The sequence below is a fragment of the Dendrobates tinctorius genome, unplaced genomic scaffold, assembly GCF_039654945.1.
Source record: "Dendrobates tinctorius isolate UK_male_01 unplaced genomic scaffold, ASM3965494v1 ptg000270l, whole genome shotgun sequence".
In the NCBI taxonomy this organism is placed as follows: domain Eukaryota; kingdom Metazoa; phylum Chordata; class Amphibia; order Anura; family Dendrobatidae; genus Dendrobates; species Dendrobates tinctorius.
The window spans coordinates 10,643,220-10,667,289 of record NW_027361937.1 but is presented as its reverse complement, the minus strand read 5'-3'; the positions used below and the strand labels follow the sequence as shown (position 1 = coordinate 10,667,289).

Genomic DNA, 24,070 nt, shown 5'->3' with positions numbered 1-24,070 from the left:
AATTTACCACAGGGATCCCCCACCACAGAAGACCCCCGCCCCAGGTCGCCCTCCAGGGATCACCTTAGCGAGGCACAGGATTCGGAGGGCATCTGTGACTCCGACTCAGATAATGAAACGGTCAGGTCCGTGGTACCTTCTCCCCCTAGCAATACAGCGCTAGTTGAGGACATAATTTCTTCTATTCATCGGGTGCTAAAAATTCCAGAGTCGCCCCCGGAAGTCCCAAAACATAGGATTTGCTTCGAAAGTGTTCAAAAACCACCTAAGGTCTTCCCTAATCACGATGAGTTTGAGAAAATACTTACCAAACAGTTTGCGCAGCCTGACAAAAAATTCGCTAATTGCAAATATCTGGAAGCGAAGTACCCCTTCCCACAGGAAGACACCAAACAATGGGCAGATCCACCTGAAGTGGACCCTCCGGTTTCTAGGCTAGCAGCGCAGACTTTACTCTCTCTGCCGGATAGCTCAACCCTCAGGGACACAGCAGACCGGCAAGTAGAACGCATGGCTCGTTCTATTTTCGAAGCGGCAGGCGCCTCTCTGGGCCCTGCGTTTGCTTCAGTTTGGGCAGCTAAGGCCATCCTAGCTTGGGCCAAAAGACTACAGGAGGGTCTTCAGGCTTCCAATCCTGAACTCTCGGACCAAGCGGTCCAGATGGCAGTGGTAGCAGACTACATGATTCATGCAGCCCTGGATTCCGCCAGAGGTGTAGCGGGAATAGCATCAAACGCCATCACGATCCGACGCATCCTCTGGCTGCAAGAATGGAAAGCGGATGCGGCCTCAAAGAAGTCCCTCACGCGACTTCCGTATTCTACTGGTAGACTTTTCGGCGAAAAGTTGGACACCATGATAGCCAATGCCACCGGGGGTAAGAGTACCTCTCTCCCTCAACAAAAACCGAAACGCACGTTTAAACGAAGAAACCAGACGCGATTCCGATCCTTTCGGAATTCCTCGGGCTGGTCCGTTTCGCGCCCAGTGCAAAACCGCAACCGTTCTCCACGCAGAGACAACCCACGGACGCAGCAGCGACCGGACAGGGCTTGGCAGTCGAAAGCAGGCCAAGCGAAACCCAAGGGAGGAAAACCTCAGAACTTCACTTCATCATGACTCGAGACCTCCGGAAGACACCCCACCAGTAGGCGGCCGACTTTTACTCTTTCAGCAAGTCTGGCTGCCTATTACAGAAGACAGGTGGGTCAGGGAAATAGTGTCTTCCGGATACAAGATAGAGTTCACTTCCGTTCCACCGAACCGGTTCTTCCTTTCTGTTCCTCCAACACCACCAGAAAAGGCTCGTGTTTTCCACCAAGCGGTTTCCTCTCTCCTTCAATCAGGAGTTGTGGTGCCGGTTCCCGCGAACGAGAGATTCCGAGGATTCTACTCAAATTTGTTTGTAGTCCCCAAGAAAGGAGGCGGCGTCCGACCCATACTGGACCTAAAACAGCTCAACAATTACGTACGGGTCCGTCATTTCCGCATGGAGTCCCTCCGGTCCATCATTGCATCCATGGAACAGGGAGAATACCTCGCCTCCATAGACATACAGGATGCGTATCTCCACATACCAATTGCTCCCGCCCACCAAAGGTTTCTCAGGTTCACGGTCAACCAAAACCACTACCAGTTTGTCGCCCTTCCGTTCGGACTCGCCACGGCTCCAAGAACGTTCACCAAAGTCATGGCGGCCACCATGGACGTCCTGCACTCAAGAGGCATTCTAGTCGTCCCGTACCTGGACGACCTCCTCGTCAAGTCTCCCACTTTCAAAGACTGCGAGGTCAGTGTCTCAATCACTCTAGACACTCTGAGTCGCCTGGGATGGCTAGTCAACCTACAGAAATCGTCGACCATCCCAACTCGGACGCTAACATTCCTGGGAATGGTATTCGACACCACCAGGGGCCTGGTGCTCCTTCCCAAGGACAAGACACTGGCCATCCGTCTGGGAGTTCGCACACTCCTTCGCAGTCCTCCTCGATCTCCGGTTTGCCATGAGAATCCTCGGCAGGATGGCAGCAGCAATAGAGGCAGTGCCATTTGCCCAGTTTCACCTCAGGGTCCTTCAACTAGCCATACTCAGATCTTGGGACAGGAACCCTTTGTCCCTCGACAGGGAGTTCAGGTTGACGTCATCAACCAGGAGGTCCCTGCATTGGTGGCTCAAACCAACCTCGCTTACATGAGGGAAGCCATTCCTCTCAGGACAATGGAAGATCCTGACTACCGATGCAAGCCTGACAGGCTGGGGGGCGGTGCACCTACATCACAGGGCACAGGGCAAGTGGTCACCGAGGGAAGTGACATTGCCCATCAATGTTCTGGAAATCAGGGCCATTCTCTTGGCACTGAGAGCCTTTCATCACTTGCTTGCAGCCTCGCACATACGGATACAGTCGGACAATGCCACGGCTGTGGCATACGTGAATCACCAAGGCGGGACCCGCAGCGCCCAGGCGATGAGAGAAGTGGCTCATATCCTCCGCCGGGCGGAAGACACAAGGTCGGTACTTTCTGCGGTACACATTCCGGGTGTAGAAAACTGGGAAGCCGACTTCCTCAGCAGGCAAGGAATGGACTCGGGGGAGTGGTCTCTCCATCCCGAGATTTTTTACCAGATCTGTCAACTCTGGGGAACCCCGGATGTGGACCTAATGGCATCCCATCTCAATACCAAGGTTCCCAATTTCATGGCCAGGACACACGACCCGCGGTCGCTCGGAGCGGATGCCCTGGTCCAGGACTGGTCCCAGTTCCGACTCCTGTACATTTTTCCACCCCTCCCCCTAATCGCCAGGGTCGTGAGGAAGATCAAGCAAGAGGGAGTTCCGACCATCCTCATCGCGCCAGACTGGCCCAGACGTACTTGGTACGCCGACATCGTCCAACTTACGGCAGACGCCCCCTGGCGTCTACCCGACTGCCACGACCTTCTGTCTCAAGGTCCGTTCTTCCACCAGAATTCAGGGGCCCTCAATTTGACGGCATGGCCCTTGAAACCTGGATTCTAACCCAGGCAGGTTTTTCACCGGCAGTCATTGCAACTATGATCAGGGCAAGGAAGCCTGCCTCCGCCAAGCTCTATTATCGTACCTGGAGAGCCTCCTTTTCTTGGTGCGAATCTCATGGACAAGTCCCACTCCCTTATTCCCTCCCGAAGGTACTAGGTTTTCTTCAATCGGGCCTAGATGCCAAGCTATCCTTAAGTTCGCTTAAGAGTCAGGTGTCGGCGCTTTCAGTCCTTTTTCAAAAGCGCATTGCTATTAAACCGCAAGTAAGGACTTTCATCCAGGGAGTTTCCCGTTTGGTTCCTCCCTACAAACGTCCGATGGATACGTGGGACCTCAATCTGGTCCTGACAGCATTGCAAGCTCCACCCTTCGAACCTCTTAGAGGAGTTCCACTCTCCATTCTGTCTCAGAAAGTGGTTTTTCTAGTGGCTATCACCTCGTTACGCAGAGTGTCGGAATTGTCAGCACTTTCCTGCAGACGACCTTTCCTAGCCTTTCACCAGGACAAGGTGGTTCTCCGCACGGTACCATCCTTCCTTCCAAAGGTTGTGTCCAACTTTCACCTTAACGAAGAGATTTCACTGCCTTCCCTTTGCCCGGTTCCGGTCCATAGAGTGGAGAAGGCTCTGCATACGCTTGACCTAGTCAGAGCATTGCGGATTTACGTGTCCAGGACTGCACCTTTCCGGAAATCCAATTCCCTCTTCATTCTTCCGGAAGGTAGTCGCAAGGGGTTGCCGGCTTCCAAGGCTACCCTTGCCAGGTGGATCAAGTCCACCATACATGAGGCCTACCGACTTAACAGTTCCCCTCTTCCGGCCGGTATCACGGCACTCTCTACACGGGCAGTAGGGGCCTCCTGGGCCATTCGGCATCAGGCTTCGGCACAACAAGTGTGCAAGGCGGCCACTTGGACTAGCCTACACACGTTTACGAAACACTACAGTGTTCATACCCAGTCCTCAGCGGATGCGAGCCTGGGTAGACTGGTTCTGCAGGCGGCAGTACCCCAAGTCTAGGGGACTGTCAGCACAATATTCGTCCACTGCTTCCCACCCAGGGACTGCTTTGGGACGTCCCAAGGTTCTGTGTCCCCCAATTAGGCGACAGAGTAAAGGAGATTTTTGTGTACTCACCGTAAAATCTTTCTCTTAGCCTTTAATTGGGGGAAACAGCTCCCACCCTGTTGCCCTTACGGGCCGTTGTTTCCTGTTGAGTTCTCATATTGTTCTTGAGCTCGTACATAGTAGCCTTCTTACAGGCATGGTTATGTTATTTGGTTACGTTCCTCCTTATGCTTTGGCACAAAACTGGAGAAGGCTGACGCCGTCCAGGGGTGTATACTGCAGAGGAGGAGCCAAAGTTAATCTTTTTCAGATTATGCATAGTGTCGCCTCCTAGTGGACAGCAGCATAACACCCAAGGTTCTGTGTCCCCCAATTAAAGGCTAAGAGAAAGAGATTTTACGGTGAGTACACAAAAATCTCCTTTTTTCGTGATATTGGGCTGAGTGAGAGCTGATGTTTTTATTAATATCATTTTGGGGTAGATATGATCTTTTGATCGCCTGTTATTACATTTTATTGCAGTGTTGTGGCGACCAAAAAAATTGGGAGATTAGAAGCTACGATATTACGATTGCCTGTGCTACACACAGCAGGGTTTTAGCTCTGGGGAGGATGCTGCCTCCAGTGCATATTTTACACGAAGGGGAAGTTACCAGCATGATGTGTAATAGCCGCTCTCTGCTCTCCTGATCTCACTGCAGAGCTGTGTGTGATTATACCGGACACATCTTCAGGTTCCTCTCAACTTCAGACAGGGCTGTAGTATTGTTGAAATACAGAAGAGATTAGAGAGAAGCAAAAAATGTGTATGCAAGAAAAGCAATTTCTGTTCTCCTGTTCTTTGTTGGATGCTTGCCTCACACTGGTAATGCTCCGTCCATGTAAAATAAGCTTTGGAGGCAGAGTTATCTACCAGGCACCATCCACCCAGAGCCTGGAAGAGGTCATTTACATATAAAAAAAATGCGGATGTCTCTGGAATAAGACATTGGATCGCAGATGTCAAGGTATCATTTTATTCCGCTTCCTGTGGCCTACATGCCCATATTAGATGGCTTAGGTAAGGTTGATCCTACTGCTACATTCCCTTCAATGGTATACCTATGGTGTATTTTTTGTCCATCATAGTATGTATCTATTTCTTGCTGGAGTTGTTTTTCTGTTGCTGTCACACATGAAATGGACATAGGAAACAGGTGAGACGAGAAATGTTCCTTGACTCCAAAGCATGCCTTGTAATCTGTGCAAGAAAGGGGAAATGGTGAGCTTTGATCATCACTCATTATCAGTAGTGTGATCTGTGTTACTAGTTCATACGTATAAATGTGGGCATTTAACAGGTATACGTCTTTCCCGGCAGGTATAGTAGGAAATCCCTGAAGATTTTGGGAACAGTTGGAGAACCTATTAATCCCGAAGCTTGGCTTTGGTATTACAATGTGGTAGGAGAGAAGAGATGTCCAATTGTTGATACTTTTTGGCAGACAGAAACGGTGAGAAATAGAACTTTAGTGTCTTACAAAAGGGTCTCTATATAAATACACCTCATAAATATACCGTATATACTCATGTATAAGTCGACCCCTGTAATTTTGCCACAAAAAGCTGGGAAAACATATTGACTCACATATAAGCCTAGGGTGGAAAATGCAGCAGCTACTAGTAAATTTCAAAAATAAAAAGATACCAATAAAAGTAAAATTAATTGAGACATCAGTAGGTTAAATGTTTTTGAATATCCATATTGAATCAGGAGCCCCATATAATGCTACATACAGTTCATGATGGCCCCATAAGATGCTCCATACAAACTACACCCCATATAATGCTGCACAAAGGTTAATAATGGCCCCATAAGATGCTCCATAAAATAATATGCCCCATATGCTGCTCAATAAAGGTTATGGCCCCATAAGATATTCCATAGATTATGCCCCATAAAATGCTCCATAGAATAATATGCCCCTTATGCTGCTCCATAAAGGTTATGGCCCCATAAGATGTTCCATAGATTATGCCCCATATGCTGCCCCATAAAATGCTCCATAGACTATGCCCCCATAAGATGCTCCATAGATTATGCCCCCATATGCTGCTCCGTAGATTATGCCCCCATAAAATGCCCTATAGGTTATGCCCCCATATGCTGCTCCATAGATTATGCCCCCATATGCTGCTCCATAGATTATGCCCCCATATGCTGCTCCATAGATTATGCCCCCATATGCTGCTCCATAGATTATGCCCCCGTATGCTGCTCCATAGATTATGCCCCCGTATGCTGCTCCATAGATTATGCCCCCGTATGCTGCTGCATAGATTATGCCCCCGTATGCTGCTCCATAGATTATGCCCCCGTATGCTGCTCCATAGATTATGCCCCCGTATGCTGCTCCATAGATTATGCCCCCGTATGCTGCTCCATAGATTATGCCCCCGTATGCTGCTCCATAGATTATGCCCCCGTATGCTGCTCCATAGATTATGCCCCCGTATGCTGCTCCATAGATTATGCCCCCGTATGCTGCTCCATAGATTATGCCCCCGTATGCTGCTCCATAGATTATGCCCCCGTATGCTGCTCCATAGATTATGCCCCCATAAAATGCTCCATAGATTATGCCCCCGTATGCTGCTCCATAGATTATGCCCCCGTATGCTGCTCCATAGATTATGCCCCCGTATGCTGCTCCATAGATTATGCCCCCATAAAATGCTCCATAGATTATGCCCCCATAAGATGCTCCATAGATTATTCCACCATAAAATGCTCCATAGATTATGCCCCCCTAAAATGCTCCATAGATTATGCCCCCATGAAATGCCCCATAGATTATGCCCCATATGCTGCTCCATACATTATGCCCCCATTTGATGCTCCATACATTATGCCCCCATAAAATGCTCCATAGATTATGCCCCCATATGCTGTCCCCATAAAATGCTGCACCATAGATTATGCCCCCATAAAATGCTCCATAGATTATGCCCCCATAAAATGCTGCACCATAGATTATGCCCCCATAAAATGCTGCACCCTAAATTATGCCCCCATAAGATGCTCCATAGATTATGCTCCCTAGATTATGCCCCCCATATGCTGCCGCCATAAGAAGCTCCATAGATTATGCCCCCATATGCTGCCCCCATAAGATGCTCCATAGATTATGCCCCCATATGCTGCCCCATAAGATGCTCCATAGATTATGCCCCATATATTGCTGCTGCTGCCGCAAACAAAAAAAGACATACTCACCTCTTGTCCCTGGGGGCCAGGTGCTGGGTCCTGAGCAGGCGGGGACACCGGCGCACTATGGGGGACAGTTGCTGGTGTTGCCGCTGGCTCAGGACCCGGCACCAGCAATATTCACCTGTCCTGGGTCCATCGCTGCTCACCGCTGTCTGCTGCGTCCTGTGTCAGTGACGTTCAGACAGCAGAGGGCACGGCGCGTACTAACCACGTCACCGCGCCCTCTGCTGGCTAAATGTCACTGACAGGAGGCAGCAGCAAGCAGCAATGGACCGGGGACAGGTGAATATCGAATATACTTACCCCCTCCTGGCGCGGTCTCTGCAGCCTCCCCCCGCTTCTCCACGGTCTCCCTTCCTTCCTTCAGCGGTCACGTGGTACCGCTCATTAAACTCATGAATATGCGCATATTCATGACTTTAATGAGCGGTACCACGTGACTGCTGAAGGAAGGGAAGGGAGACCGTGGAGAAGCGGGGGGGAAGCTGCAGAGACCGAGCCGGGTGGGTGAGCATGATCTGACACCCCCCCACTCCCCCTCCCACGCCGACCCCCTGGTATATGACTCATGCATAAGCCGAGAGGGGGACTTTCAGCCCGAAAAAATGGGCTGAAAATCTCGGCTTATACACGAGTATATACGGTAGTCCATTTTGAACTGTGGCAATATAATGTAAAATGCTTATTTTATTTGCAGGGGGGTCATGTCTTAACTCCACTTCCAGGGGCAACAGCCACCAAGCCTGGCTCAGCAGTAAGTGAAGGCAAAATATAGATTTTTCTTTTGTTTTTTTCCAGCATTCTTTTGAATATTTTCATGTAGAATCCTATTTTTGTGATTATCTTGGGTAAAATAATTTACCATCAATAAAAGGAAACACTACAATCTTGCATATATCCTTGAACACTATAGCTACCATGTACTAATTGAGTGACTGTAGTATTAGTAAATGAGGAGATAATCTGTTGTGTACTTTATATATTAATTTTAATTTTCTCCCTTCTTATTAAGACCTTTCCATTTTTTGGAGTAGTTCCTGCCATCTTAAATGAGTCTGGGGAGGAGCTTGAAGGAGAAGCTGAAGGTTATCTGGTAAGATTTTCACAAATCAAATGTCTAAAGCCTTATTTTTTTTTTACACCAAAAAACAAAGCTCCAATACCTATATAGATGTAATTCTAGGATATGTGCACGTTAAGTATTTAACGTGTTTTTGTCTCATTTTTTTTTTAGCTCGGTTGTGTCACAAATACTGAAGCATTTCCTAGTGCCAGTAAAGTGAATGAGATTTCTGAAATCTCACGCACATGTTGCTTATTTTTCTCCTTCGCCTCATTGGGGGACACAGACCATGGGCTGCTGCCACTAGGAGGCTGACACTAAGATGAGACAAGAAAGAGTTAGCTCCTCCACAGTATACACCCTCCTGCTGGCTCCAAGTGAACCAGTTCTTTCTTAGTGTCCATAGGAGGCACACTGGTCTGGTCTTCAGACCATTTATTATTTTATTTTTTTCATTTTTCATTTTTTCACATGGATGACAGGGGCAACGGAACCTTTCAAGGCTCCGATTTCCCCAAAACCAACAACAGACGAGCACGTGCAAGAGTCCCTCCACGTATCCTCTCCTGCAACGTGGGATGCCATGCCTGAGCTGACTTATGGGTGACGGGTCCTTCAAAGGGCACCGATCTCCCCGCACCGACATACGGACGAGCACATGGAGTGTCGCCTTAATGTATCCCCTGCCGCAGCCAGGCCTATGCCGGACAACCAGCCTGTCCCCTTCCTAAAAGACTGAACCCATAGGATGCAGAGGCCCCCTCTATGGCGACCGAGCAGCCCCCACTGCAGCACCACTGTTAAAGCGGATGATGCAAGGAGGCGGACGGTTTCTCTCCACTTCCCTGTCAAGGGGATCGTGGATAGAGAGTGCCCTCCACCGTCCAAGCAATGCCGCAGCTTACCTCAACAGAGAAGCAACTGGCGACTGTGTAATGAGTCCAAAACTCATACCTCCCCCCTCCGCCGACAGTTCTGGGCTCTGGAATACCATAGACCCAGTACCCCGGATCCGGTAACAGCTGCAAGGATCCGGTAAGAATCTGGGGTTATTTTGTGGTAGGAGGGCCCGGTAGCGGCGCCTAGAAAGTTGCGCTAGCAGCGGGACTGGAGAGGATTGTAGAGGCTCCGCGGCATTTTTCTCCTCAGACCTCCCCGGGTGCGCGCCGGCCTAAGCTGAAAATTTAGCTCCCGGCTTTTCAACCTTGCGGAGGCCGCATCCCGGAAAGCTCCGTCCCCCCCTTCGTTGTCTCCCCTGTGACTCCGTCCACGTAGGTGCCTCTCGTTTGGAACAAGAAGCGCTCAGCAAGCTCTTGGCGGCCATTTTCTTCTATAGGCCGCATCCACACAGGATCCGCCCCCATGCGTCTTCAGTCCACACCTCGTATACAGCGCTTCTCATTTGGAACGAGAAGTTTGGAACGAGAAGTGCTCATCAAGCTCTTGGCGGCCATATTTCTGGAGACTCTAGCCGCCTCTGGACTTGGGGGACTCCGGATGCAGCTTCTGGCCAGGAAACCATGCCCCGGGGAGATAGGCACCCGGCCCACTCTGCAATGCTTCATTACTGCGCACCTACCTCTGAAGTTCCCCCCGCCTCTGAGCCTGGCCGCGGCTGTCTCTAGCCGCTGCCACCGTGCTCACTGCTGGCCGCGACCGTCTCCAGCCTCCGCTGCCGCCATCCTGACTGCAGTCCTCACCCTCCGCCGCGGCTGCGGTCATAAAACTGCAACAGCTGATCCATTTCAGCGCAGAGGACTTGGGTAAAGGAGTTTTTCTCTGCAGTATCTGTTTTTTCCCATGGCAAGGATGGCTGTCCTTCCACACTTCCTTCCTGTCCTTCCCGTATCCAGTGACTGTTCCGCTGACCAGTCAGAGTGGAGCCGCACCAGATCGCAGGCTAATATGACCGGCTAGTCTGTGTTACCATCGTGCGCAGAATTATTCCGCACAATCCCCAACGCAGTCCAGGGCCCTTCGCACTAAACTGACTCGGCGGAGAACACCTTTCACGGAGCTTCTGCAATGCGGTAAGATCTGGACGGCGCCTTATATATAAATATATATTACTCCTTCCCTACATAGGCTCTGCTACATACTATCCTCCGCCGCTACTGGCCCATACATGCCTATCCCTAAGGCATTCAAAATGGATAGTGGCCTCAGGGATAGAGTGCTTGCCTCGGCATCACATACACTAAAAATGGTATAATACACTGCACAGAGATGGCATGCAGCTATCCACTAGCCAGTAGAGCTGTTGGCTGAGTGGTTAAGCTATTGGTTTATGGAAAAGAATACTTCAGTTAAAGCCCTTGCTTCAAGTCTCACATGAGCCCTGTGATTCAGCCACCACTGAGCCCAGCATACCTAGCCCCCCTAAGTGGGCTTCGTCACTGTCGCAATCCATGGCTTCTCTGGCCAAAGAGATTTAACACACCTGTGACGCCTCTGTGGATCCTAGCGTTCGCAAGACCGGCAAAGATGGCTTCTTTCCTACACAGGAGCTGTCGGCTAGCAGGGGCCGCAAGCAAACTAGAAACGTACAGGCGGCTAGATATCGGATTCGTTGTACGTTACCCGATCATTCAAGTGTTTTTTTGCTCCAGTGAGTTTAGTCTCTCGCTCCACAGGTTTGCTGCTTATGTTGGGTATAAATCAGATGCTTCTCTGGATCAGAGGTCCGGAAAATACCAAATTTGTTTCCTAAGGAAGTCAACCAGAGACTGGTGGTTGACAAGGATTCCGGTCCTGTACCAGATCACTCAGCGTCCTACAGTGGACATTATGCTCTGAAAGAGCGTTTATCATTCATCCAGAGATTTTTGTTATAGTCAAATGGCTCAGGAAATGATGGGTCACATGACTCACAGTAAAAAGCCTCTAAAAGTGAGGCCTCCCCCTTGAGCTGAACCTCCTGTCGTAGCCCGCCAGCACTTCGACTGGCATCTAGAATCCATTTTTCCTGGCCGGATGGCTCTTCGATTAAAAGCCATCGGATCGTCAGATGGAGTTTCTGTGTCTCTGTCCTGTAGACCTCGGGACAGCATTCCCTCTTTGCAAAGTTTTCTACTGGTCATCGCCGCCATCTTCAGGCGTCTGTCAGATATGCGTTACTGTTCTCCGATTTGTCACCGGAACACAAGGGTCTGGAGTTTATCTGGTTCATCTCTGGTAACCTGAGCTCTATCTTCGCTCTTCTCCGGTGTCTCTTCCACCATGATGGTGCTCCGAGGCCTTAGGTCGCACCCATCACCGCACCTGAACTCTTTCTTGCGCACGGTGCAGGGACCGTGGACATCTTCTTTGTGTCTTTCCCGTCACTTTTTTTTTTCTCATTTTAAGTTGTCCCCACACTGTTTTGGAATTTAAGTTTTGGCGCTCAGCTCCTTCAAAGGACAGAGTTTGACTCTATTTGTCTCTATTCCAGCGAAAACTTGCTCCTAAGATGTAAGTTAGGACTCTAGTTTATAGGTCTTCGCAGGGGTACCCCCCCAACAGAAGGCCGTTAGAAGCCCCGGAATGTGAAATCGAGCCTAGGTGCGCTTTAACAGACGACTTTCGAGCTATCACAGGATGCCTAGTTGGGGAGTTCTGTCTTAGAAGGTCGCCATTCTTGTTGGAGCTGACAGCTCTATGATGGTGAGATCTTTTGGCTGTTCCTTTTCTGCCTTTCCGCCAGAACACGATGGTCCCCAGACCGCCGTCTCATCCTCCTATTTTGACGATGAATCTTTCTTTCCCTCTTTTGGGCTCGACATTCGTACATTGGGTGCATAAACCTTTGCACGCCCTGCATGCACTAAGGGCTCTCAAGACGTATGTCCTATAGTCGGCTCTCTCCTGTAGGCCACAATAGCTAGGGAAATCCACTCGGCTAACCAGGAGTAATTCTCGCAAGAAGCGTGTCCATCCCAGTAGGGTTTACAGCATATCAGAGCATGGTCTATGAGACCCGCTCTGCCTGCACTAAGGGCTCTCAGAACGTATGTCCTAAGGTCGACTGTCTCCTGAAGGCCACTTCAGGTCCACAATAACCAGGGAAATTTGCTAGGCTATTCTGAAGATATACCACATCAAAAGCTTGCCCATCCCAGCAGGGAATGGGGCATATTCTACGTAGTTGATGTCTGCCCTCTGAGTCATCCGGTTTGGATGCAGACAGAACATGTTTGCAGGGCTGCAAGGCTGTGATTTAGTTCTGCCTGTACGCATCTTCAAAGCAATAGTCACACTCTGACTCCGCGAGCACGGGTCTTCTCAGATGTACTCAGCAAGAGACGGTAGTACATCTTTACACAATCTGTTATATTGTTTCTGACCCATGGACTGCTTTGGGACGTCCCATGGTCTGTGTTCCTCAATGAGGCGAAGGAGAAATAGGGATTTTTGTGTACTCACCGTAAAATCCTCTTCTCCGAGACGCTCATTGGGGGACACAGCACCCACCCTGTTGGTCTATCGACTTCTGCTTGTCTCTCACTCGATGTGGTGCTCGCTAATACTATGTGAATGATCATACTCTGATATGATGTTAATTATCTCCTACTGCTTTTGCACCAAACTGGTTCACTTGGAGCCAGCAGGAGGGTGTATACTGCGGAGCAGGAGCTAACTCTTTCTTGTCTCAAGTTAGTGGCAGCCTCCTAGTGGCAGCAGCATGACACCCATGGTCTGTGTCCCCTAATGAGCTTCTCGGAGAAAAGGATTTTATGGTAAGTACGCAAAAATCCCTATTTTCTAACAGATTTAAAGCTGTTTCAAATCTTTCAGCATTTTTGCAGTATTTTTCACCCATTCTAATAACTGGGAAAAAGCACACCCCAAAACATGTGTTTTTATGCAGAATATTTCATGCCGAGACATGTTTGTTTTTGATACAGAAATGTCTGCTGCAAACACTTAATGTGTGCACATACCCCTAAAGTGATTTTGTGAATAAAAGAAAAAAGTAGAGCATTATATATTCTAGTCCTGAAGTGAGGGGCGATTCTAGGTTTTGTTATGGGAAGCATTGATTTCTGTGTACTTCCTGCACAATTAGCTGTATTCTGAAAGCTTATCATTCTACTTGATAACACACAGCCAAATATAAAATTATTACAAGCAGTAAATTATTTTGTACTAGTGAAACCACACGTATTGGAGCACACAAAAGTTAACACTATCATACCAACATTAAATTTGTATGGATTGCGCTCTTTAGTCTTCACTTTTCTTGCTGCTAGTTACACGAGTATGGATATGGTTGATTGTATGCTTTCTGACTTGTGAATTAATATTGCCAAGCCATTCCAAAAAGGACAAAACTGAAAAAATCTTTCTTTAACTATTCATTGAGGGACACAGCACACACGGTTACCTGTGTCCCCAATGAAGGCTCCAAGAAAGAGATTTTACGGTGAGTACCAAAAATCCCTCTTTTGTTATCGCTTCATTGGGGGACACAGGTAACCGTGTGTGCTGTGTCCCCCAATGAAGGCTCCAAGAAAGATTTTACCAAAAATCCCTCTTTTGCATATCCATATTTAAAGGATTGTCCGGCCTAAGTGTACAAGTTTGCAGTCACTCTAAATGATTGCAGACTTGTGAATCCTCACTGTGCGTGCTGTGAAGATTCTCTGACAGCGGACGTGTGGCCATAAGTATAGAATTTGCATACATGCAGTCACGTGCCATCTAGACTTGCAGAGGATGGACACATCTAGTCATAATGTGGCTGGAAGTATGCAAATCACCTAATTGCGGTCACGTGACTATATATATGCTTTCCAGCAGTGACGTACGCTGTGAGGATTTACAAGGCTGCAATCATATAATAACTGCAGACTTGTACCCTAAGGCCGTACAACCCCTTTAAGTATAATCCGATAAGAAAAAAGTACTCAAAAACCAAATATGCACTTGAAGACATATAAACTTTATTAAAAACACATATAGAATAAGGTTAAAAAGACAAAATCTTAAAAAGTGGGAAACTACAAAAGTGGCACCATTTACCCACATAAAAACCATAAGGAGGCTGCACACACTATGGATATCCAGCAATGCCTTGTCAATACTAATGTCTAATACCCCATAACAACATGGTATCCACACATTGACAGCATAGCGTAAGTACATAGATAAATAAAGCAAGTGCAGAGAAGTATTACCTCCTGTGGGTGATGGTGTCAGCCCCAACGCACGTTTCGGCAAAAACGCCTTCTTCCGGGGCATGTGTGTTTTTAATAAAGTTTATATGTCTTCAAGTGCATATTTGGTTTTTGAGTACTTTTTTCTTATCGGATTATATTGTTCTGTACTAAACCGATTAGAATGTCCATAATCTTATTTGGTACCACCAAATTTGGTTCACCTAAGCCTGTATTTAAGTGCCATATGTTTATGTCTACAACCTATTTGTGGTTTAACCCCTTTAAGTAGTGTACTGACAATACTACAAGTAAAATGGACACATAAAGGGGGATAATGTGGGGGTTAACATGTTTTCTTCTGTTGAATCTACTTTAACCTAAAACTAGAGAACTGTAAAATCTACAAAATTACTTTATACAACAGAAATTTACAGTAAATCTGGTTTTGTTTCTGTAGAAGATGATTATTGAATGATTTTCACCTAACCCCATGATGACTCTTTTATTCATAAGGTATTTAAACAACCCTGGCCTGCGGTCATGCGCACAGTCTATGGAAACCATGAACGGTTTGAGACAACCTATTTTAAGAAGTTTCCTGGATATTATGTGACAGGAGATGGTATGTTATATTCTTACCTATACAATTTTTCAGTTTACATTCTGTATAGTCCAGTCATCATCTATAAGATGTCTGTTTGCAGTCACTTTGTTTCCTTCTAGTTGATAAAAATCGCTCCTAGAATGAAGGATAAACGGCTAATCTGTTCCATACATTATGGGTAACTAAGTTGGTACAAAGTGTATATTTGGAACATTCTTTAAAATCTTTACGCAAAGAATAACTGGAATATTTTTGGAAAGAGGATCTTTCACTGTTTTTTTTTTTTCTTTATTAAAACAGTGTGCCTCCTGATTCCCGAACTGGTTTTCTTTTTCTTCTGTGTTCCTCCGTTCCAATATAATGCTCCCGGTAATAAAGATGCAAATTTTTCCTTCAAGCAACTGGGCTTTTAACACAGAACTTGACAAGATGGTTGAGCTGTTTTTTTTGTTTTTTTTTCCCCCCGGTGGATGGTGACTTCAAAAGGCAGGGTGTAGGGGAAGAAGCAGAAATTTTTGATATGTATTACAAAGTTTCTTGTCTCCTGTACTATTGTTGAAAGTACAGTTCCTATATAAGTGTCTAGAGAAACATAAGGAACAGGAAATGACTTAACAAACCTGTTTTTCTAGCTTTCACATTTTGAAACCTGGGTTGAGTCCAGAATAAAGATCCATGTTGTTTGTAATATTTATTGTTGCCACAAATCATATTACTTCTAATTTATAAAGGAATCCAGACTGTCCATCAAACGTTCCCTTTATATAGCAAGGATATTGTCCAGTTGCTTGTTTGAAAACCTGAATACATTGGCTTGGTAAAAATGATTGCTCGTTAAAATAACTTGTGTTTTTTTAGGCTGTAGAAGAGACAAAGATGGTTATTATTGGATTACTGGCAGGATTGATGACATGCTCAATGTATCTGGTGAGTTATTTCATCTGCTATACACAGTCAGAGTATGGAGTTCCATGTCCATTTGAGAAGATCGTCAACAGTGTAACACCACAGTGTGGTCTGCACTTTGACCATGAATGTAAACTCACTAGCTTCTATCATCATGGTTCTCTACTAGTTGCTGAATCTGTTGGATGCTCTGCTTTCACTCCACCCTCAGGTCACTTGCTTAGCACAGCAGAGGTGGAGTCCGCACTTGTTGAACACTCTTCTGTAGCCGAGGCTGCTGCCGTAAGCCATCCACACCCAGTGAAGGGTGAATGTCTGTATTGCTTTGTCACACTGCGTGATGGACATGAGTTTACTAGCTCGCTAACTGATCAACTCAAAAAACTAGGTAATGACTGTTATTTTTATATAATGGGCATATTTGGTACCTTATTGTATCAGTGTTTATACCATTTACATGATCAAATATTGATTTGTGGTCTGTAAGCTTACTTGCTGTTCTTTTATAGTAAGAGAAAAGATTGGACCAATTGCAACTCCAGATTATATTCAGAATGCCCCTGGACTGCCTAAAACACGCTCAGGTAACTAATGCTGCATTAGATTTTTAATATATGATCGATACTGTGTCTTTACCCCTTTCCCGACATGACCATTTCCATTTTTGTTGTTTTTTCCTTCCCTTCTTCCAAGACCCATAACTATTTTTATTTTTGCATTAACATGGCTGTATGAGGGCTTGTTCTGTTGCCAGACTAGTTGTAGTTTTGAATGACGGAATTTACTTTACTATACTTTATGTAATGTACTGAAAAACTGGGAAGAGAAAATCCAATAAAGAAGAACATAATAAATAAAAATTATTCCCTCTCTCCTGTAGCTACAGGCAGCCGTCATGTAATCTCTTAACCCCTTTCTGCCATATGACGTACTATTCCGTCCATGTGCCCTGGGACTTAATTCCCATGGACGGAATAGTAAGTCATATGCGATCAGCCGCGCTCGTGGGGGAAGAGTGCAGCTGATCGCGGCCAGGTGTCAGCTCATTATCACAGCTGACAACCGGCACTAAGTGCCAGGAGCGGTCACGGATGGCACTTTAACCCCCGGCACACTGCGCTCAAACATGATCACAGCATTCGGGGATCAGGCAGAAGGGCTGTCAGCTGTGACAGCCCCTCTGCCTTTGGATCGGAGACCCCACGACATGACACGGGGTCCCGATTGCTGCCATGGAGACCCGATGTTATTACGATGCCATCCGGGTCTCCACTGCTGAGAGACTTCCTGTCATGCACAGTGATGACCAGGAAGTTTCTCAGGTCAGTGTGCAACTTTGTGCAGCGCTGACAGCTTCTATAGCATGCAGATCTGCATGCTATAGAAGCGATCAGCCTGCACAAAATGAGTGTCTCATAGTGGGACACAGTGTAAAAGTAAGAATTAGATAAAAAAAATTTTTTAAAATAATTGTAAAAATATTTTTTAAAAAATAATAAAAAAAATCAATATTTAATCAATAAATTAAAAAAATCTACACAATAAAAGTACACATATTTAGTATCGCCGTGTCCGTACCGACCCACCCTATAAAACTATCCCACTAGTTAACCCCTTTAGTGAACACCATAAAAAAAGGCAAACAAAAATTCTTTATTATCATACCGCCGAGCAAAAAGTGGAATGACACGCGATCAAAAAGACGGATATATTTATCCGTCTTTTTTATCCGTCTTTTTTTTAAACGTGGTACCGCTGAAAACGTCATCATGTCCCGCAAAAAAACAAGCCCCCATACAGTGTCATCAGTGGAAAAATAAAAACGTTATAGTTCGCAAAATAAAGCAATGCTAAAATTATTTTTTATATAAAATAGTTTTTATTGTATAAAAACGCCAAAACATAAAAAAAGATATAAATGAGATATCGCTGCAATCGTACTGACCTGAAGAATAAAACTGCTTTATCAATTTTACCACACGTGGAACTGTATGAATGCCCCACCACCCAAAAAGAAATTAATGAATTGCTGGTTTTTGTTCGTTCTGTCTCACAAAAATCGGAATAAAAAGCGACCAAAAAATGTCATGTGCCCGAAAATGGTACCAATAAAAACATCAACTCCTCTCGCAAAAAACAAGACCTCACATGACTCTGTGGGCCAAAATATGGAAAAATTATAGCTCTCAAAATCGGTGATGCAAAAACTTCTTTTTGCAATAAAATGCGTCTTTTAGTGTGTGACAGCTGCCAAACATAAAAACCCGCTATAAATAGTAAATCAAACCCCCCTTTATCACCCCCAAGCTCTACCATGCGCCCAAACAGTGGTTTACCCCCACATATGGGGTATCGGCATACTCTGGACAATTTGCACAACAACTTTTAGGGTCCAATTTCACCTGTTACCCTTGAGTAAATAAAAAGTTGGGCGCAAAAAGATCATTTTTGTGAAAAAATTTATTTTTTATTTTTACGGCTCTACAGTATAAAATTCTGTGAAGCACTTGAGGGTTCAAAGTGCTCACCACACATCTAAATAAGTTCCTTAGGGGGGTCTTCTTTCCAAAATGGTGTCACTTGTGGGGGGTTTCCACTGTTTAGGCACATCAGGGGCTCTCCAAACATTTCAAGGCGTCCAATCTCAATCCCAGCCAATTTTGCGATGAAAAGTCAAACGGTACTCCTTCCCTTCCGAGCTCTGCCATGCACCCAAACATTGGTTTACCTGCATATATGGGGTATCAGCGTACTCAGAACAAATTGTACAATAACCTTTGGGGTCAAATTTCTCCTGTTACCCTTGGTAAAATAAAACAAATTGGATCTGAAGTAAATTTTTTGTGAAAAAAAAGTTAAATGTTCATTTTTTTTTTTTTAAACATTCCAAAAATTCCTGTGAAGCACCTGAAGGGTTAATATACTTCTTGAATGTGGTTTTGAGCACCTTGAGGGGGTGCAGTTTTTAGAATGGTGTCACTTTTGGGTATTTTCTGTCATATTGACTCCTCAAAGTGACTTAAATGCGGTGGTCTCTAAAAAAAGAAAAAAACATTACAACTTTTTTTCACAAATAAACGCAAGTCATATCAAAGAAATTTTACCACTATCATGAAGTACAATATGTCACGAGAAAACAATGTCAGAATTACCGGGATCCATGGAAGCATTCCAGAGTTATTACCTCATAAAGGGACAGTGGTCAGAATTATAAAAATTGGCCCCGTCAATTAATATGCAAACTAACCTTGGGGATAAAGGGTTTAAAGGGTAAAGAATTAAAAAAAAAATGTTATTATAATTACATATCCGTAAATCCTAGACTTGAGACCTCCACTGATTTTTCTTAAAGGGAATCTGTCACCCCCTTGGACATATCTAACCTTTTAATATGGTCATACCTGAATGCCGCCTCATATTAGTGGTCTTGTGCAGAAATCATCTTCATTTCTTTATTCCCAGACTTTGGGGCGTGCGGTGCTTGGAAGAAGACTTTGCCTCCGGTCTTCAAATAGCGTACCAGCCCCCTCCCATCAGCTTCAATGTCCTAGTGGATGTCCCGAGCAATTAGTGATACCAAACTCAGCATTTTTTTTTTTTTAAAACCTCTGCTAATGTATATTTTCCTGTCTCCCATGACGGCACACATGAGAGAGGGGATCCGCCCAGCCAGGACAGGAACCCTACTGAAGATAAAAGGGCGGTACCTCTCCCTCGCTTCTGTTGGGTTTCCTGTCCTGACAGGGACCCGTGTGCTGAAGAACGCGGTCCAAAGATTGCATACCTGCCCACCCCCGTGCCAGCATGGAAGAGCTGGGCGTCGGGGGTGGAAGCGCGGGTCCCCCGGGGCTCCGCGTCCGAGCGGGCGTTAGGGCAGCACGGTCAGGGGTCCAGGGGCTCTTCCGTGGCTGCCGCGGGTCGCGCCCCTCACGTCACACACAAGGCACGCTGGGAATGGGTGTGCCCGCCTGACATCAGGGGCGGCGTCGGATCCAAGATGGCGGTGCCCATGAAAAAACGCCGGCCGGTAAAAGATCATCCCGGCGGCGTGGCAGGGGGGGAGGGGCTGTGAATGGGCACCGGAGGAGGCGGAGAATGCAGTGGATCCCTCTCATAAAGAGGGATGACCACAGAAGACGCACTCATGCCCAGAATTTCACAATGGAAGTGGGGCAAGAAGAGCAGCAGCGACAGCAGCAGCAGCAAGAGCTCTCGCCAGATGCTGTGCCGAGCCGCCAGCATATCAGGAGCAGCCGCTCGAGTGGTGGGAGCGGCAGTCATAAACGCGACCGGCATGACTCTGAGACGTCCAGAAAAAACGTCACGATTGCATCTGAGGAGCCTCCGAGATCGGTTCCCTTGATTGACAGCGGTGGTGAGTAACCTACGTGAATGTCACCCTTATGGTAGCGGCAAAACAAAGAATAGAATGCGCCCTATGCAGAGACCCGCTGGCAGATCAGTGGCAGAAAGACCTCTGCGCTGACTGTATAAATAAAACCATACGGGAGGAAACTCCTGATTTGGTGACTAGCCTTAGGGCTGTAATACAAGAGGAGGTGAAAGGCTCCCTAAAGACAGCCCTTAAAAAGACGGGTAAAAGAAGCCGCAAAAGGAATTCTGATTCAGAGGCCTCGCTAGGGAAGAAAGGTCGGGAAAGATCCCTGTCCCCCTCCACCTTCTCTTCCTCGACTCAGTCCTCAGAATCCTCCTCGAACAGCGATATAGGGGGCCGTCCGTGTTTCCCAACAGAGGATATAGAAAAACTGGTCAAAGCTGTCAGGTCTACAATGGGCCTTAAGGAGGAAAAGACTCCTAAATCATTGGTGGATGTTATGTTTGGAGGACTGGAAAAAACGCACCTTCCCTTTAAATGATAAGGTAAAGGTCTTAATTGACAGGGAATGGAAAAAACCTGAGAGGTCGGGTGCCTTACTTTCTACATCGAAAAGGAGGTACCCATTTGAACAAAAAGACAGAAATCTGGGAAAAAGTCCCAAAAATTGATGGTGCCGCAGCTAAATCTTCTAAAAAGGTATATTTACCATTAGAGGACTCTGGCGTGCTGAAAGACCCGCTTGATAAAAAAAAGCAGATGGGTTCCTGAAGCATATCTAGTGCACACCCTTATCACTCCTTTGGTATGCACTATAGTTTGGGTGCTTTTTTAGTTAAATATAATGTGGTGATAGTTTTACCATGTGTACTAACTCCGGGGGCCTCTCATGCTCTGTAAACCAACTGAAGCGAGGGAGCCTGTCCTGGCTGGGCGGATCCCCTCTCATGTGTGCCGTCATGGGCTCTGGAAAAACCAGCTACCGGTACTGACTCGGGCCGCACCCCTGGCCTATATGTAGCAGAGCCGATCAAGTAGTGGATGCTTCTAGCCTCCCATGGAGGCTATTGAAGCATGCCAAAATAAAAAAAAAAAAGTTTTAAAAAATATGAAAAAAATAAAGTTTAAATTACCCCCCTTTCGCCCCATTCAAAATAAAAAAAAAAAAAAAAAAATCACACATACAGATATTGGGTATTGCCGCTTTCAGAATCGCCCAATCTATCAATAAAAAAAGATTAACCTGATCGCTAAACGGCGTAGCAGGAAAAAAATCGAAACGCCAGAATTCCTTTTTTTGGTCGCCGCAACATTGCATTAAAATGCAATAACGGGCGGTCAAAAGATTGTATCTGTACATAAATGGTATCCTTAAAAACGTCAGCTCGGCGAGCAAAAAATCAGCCCCCACCCAACCCCAGATCACTAAAAATGGAGACGCTACGGATATCTGAATATGGTGCAAATTTTTTTTCACCAATTAGATCAAAAAAGAACCTAGACGTGTTTGGTGTCTATGAACTCCTAATGACCTGGAGAAGCATAATGGCAGTGTGGGATTGCACTTTTTTTTGCAATATCCTAAAACCAATGATGTCGTTCAAAAGTACAACGCTTCCCGCAAAAAATAAGCCCTCACATGGCCATATTGACAGAAAAATAAAAAAGTTATGGCTCTGGGAAGAAGGGGAGCGAAAAACGAAAACGTAAAACCAAAAAAGTTCCGGTCATTAAAGGGTTAAAAGATAAATGCGCCATTTTCCGATCTTTGGTTGGGTGAAGGCTTATTTTTGGCTTGCCGAGCTGACGTTTTTAATGATACCATGTTGCGGCGACCAAAGAAACTTAATTCTGTCATTTTGACTTTTTTTCTTGTTACGTCGTTTAGCGATCGGGTTCTTTTTTTATATTGATAGATCAGGCGATTCTGAATGCGGCAATACCAAATATGTGTGTTTTTTTTTTTTTTTTTTTTATTCAAGAAGCAGATGAATTCCAGCAGGAAACCAAAAATTCTTAAAAATTACACATTTATTATTCCACAATTAAAAATATGAAAAAATGGTGCACCACAGAAAAATATAGATACTAGCTATTACAACATAATACACAAAGATAGCGTTTACCAACGCGTTTCGACATAGGTCTTAATCATGGCATTTATTTGTTTTATTTTGAATGGGGTGAAAGGTGGGTGATTTGAACTTTTATATTTTTCTTTATTTGTAATATTTTTAAAAACTTTTTTCTCCTACGCCTCATTGGGGGACACAGAGACCGTGGGTGTTATGCTGCTTGCCACTAGGAGGACACTAAGTAAACCAGAAAAAAAGTTAACTCCTCCCCTGCAGTATACACTAGGGTGACCGGATCTCATATGGGGGGGAAAAAAATGTTGGAATCTTGTCCGTCTGGAACCCACAAAACGATTCCCCTTTCCAGATATTGAGATAGCCAAAATTTGAGCTCGATCAAACGACGTTAACCCGTGCCGCTCGTCGCTCAAAGTTTGAAAAAATCCAAATTGAGGTTTTTTAAGATTTAGGTATTTTGCATAGACTGTTAGACTATAAAGAATGTGACAACAACATTGCAGAAATAGCCCTGACCAAATTTTCGAACCATTTGTGGTATTTGAATGCAGAGTTGGTGGGATTATCGTTTTTTGATCCCACCATTACAGACAATGAAAAGTTGTTAATGGCTAATAAATTGCTTAGTAGCACAGATTCTCAGTAGCTCTGATGGTTCATGCTAGGGTTGTAAAGCCAAAAGTTAGGAAAGAAAAATTAAGAGGTAGGAAGTAACCGACTTTAACGACCTTCTGACAAAAGATGAAGAACAAAAGCAATATGTCCTGCAAGTTGTAAGCAAATGCCGAGCATTATATTCTGACGTTTCAAAAACTACTTTAACAAAAGCTCTAGAATAGATTAGATAACTATGTAAAATTATCAACTCATGTAGGTTAGCGTGCTCTGATGGTTCATCTGTGCTACTGCGCAATTTATTAGCCATTAACAACTTTTCATTTTCTGTAATGGTGGGATCAAAAAACGATAATCCCACCAACTCTGCATTCAAATACCACAAATGGTTCGAAAATTTGGTCAGGGCTATTTCTGCAATGTTGTTGTCACATTCTTTATAGTCTAACAGACTATGCAAAATACCTAAATCTTAAAAAACCTCAATTTGGATTTTTTCAAACTTTGAGCGACGAGCGCCGGGTTAACGTCGTTTGATCGAGCTCAAATTTTGGCTATCTCAATATCTGGAAAGGGGAATCGTTTTGTGGGGTCCAGACGGACAAAATTCCGACATCGATTTTTTGTGGTCACCCTAGTATACACCCTCTCGCTGGATGACACTTCTCCAGTTCATGCTTAGTGTCTGTAGGAGGCACTTGGGTCTGGCTTCAGACTCCACCATTTTGAATTTTCTGTAAATTTTTATTTTTTAATTAACGGAGTGAAGGGGGTAACGGTTCCTTTCTACGGCCCCTCTCCCCCGAACCAATAACAGGCAAGCACGTGGAGTATACCTCCCCGTACACTTTCCTGCGACGTTTGGAGCTGATTCCTCTGTCAATAATGGCGATGATCCTTACGACCGGTTTCCGGTAATCCACGGATATGAGGGCAGGCGCACGAAATACAGATGACTGGACAGCGCTTCCGAAGGCTC

General features: G+C 45.6%; 1 protein-coding gene across 3 annotated transcripts in view; it reads left to right on the top strand.

Moving 5' to 3' along the window:
* Window positions 1-24,070, top strand: part of ACSS2 (acyl-CoA synthetase short chain family member 2) — a 118,944-nt gene that overhangs the window by 83,397 nt on the left and 11,477 nt on the right. For all 3 annotated transcript variants that reach the window (XM_073559430.1, XM_073559433.1, XM_073559431.1), the window contains 7 exons: window positions 5,448-5,580; window positions 8,035-8,091; window positions 8,350-8,430; window positions 15,051-15,159; window positions 16,000-16,068; window positions 16,259-16,435; window positions 16,557-16,631. In XM_073559430.1, coding sequence (XP_073415531.1) covers window positions 5,448-5,580; window positions 8,035-8,091; window positions 8,350-8,430; window positions 15,051-15,159; window positions 16,000-16,068; window positions 16,259-16,435; window positions 16,557-16,631 — 701 coding nt within the window. The remainder of the gene's footprint in view (window positions 1-5,447; window positions 5,581-8,034; window positions 8,092-8,349; window positions 8,431-15,050; window positions 15,160-15,999; window positions 16,069-16,258; window positions 16,436-16,556; window positions 16,632-24,070) is intronic.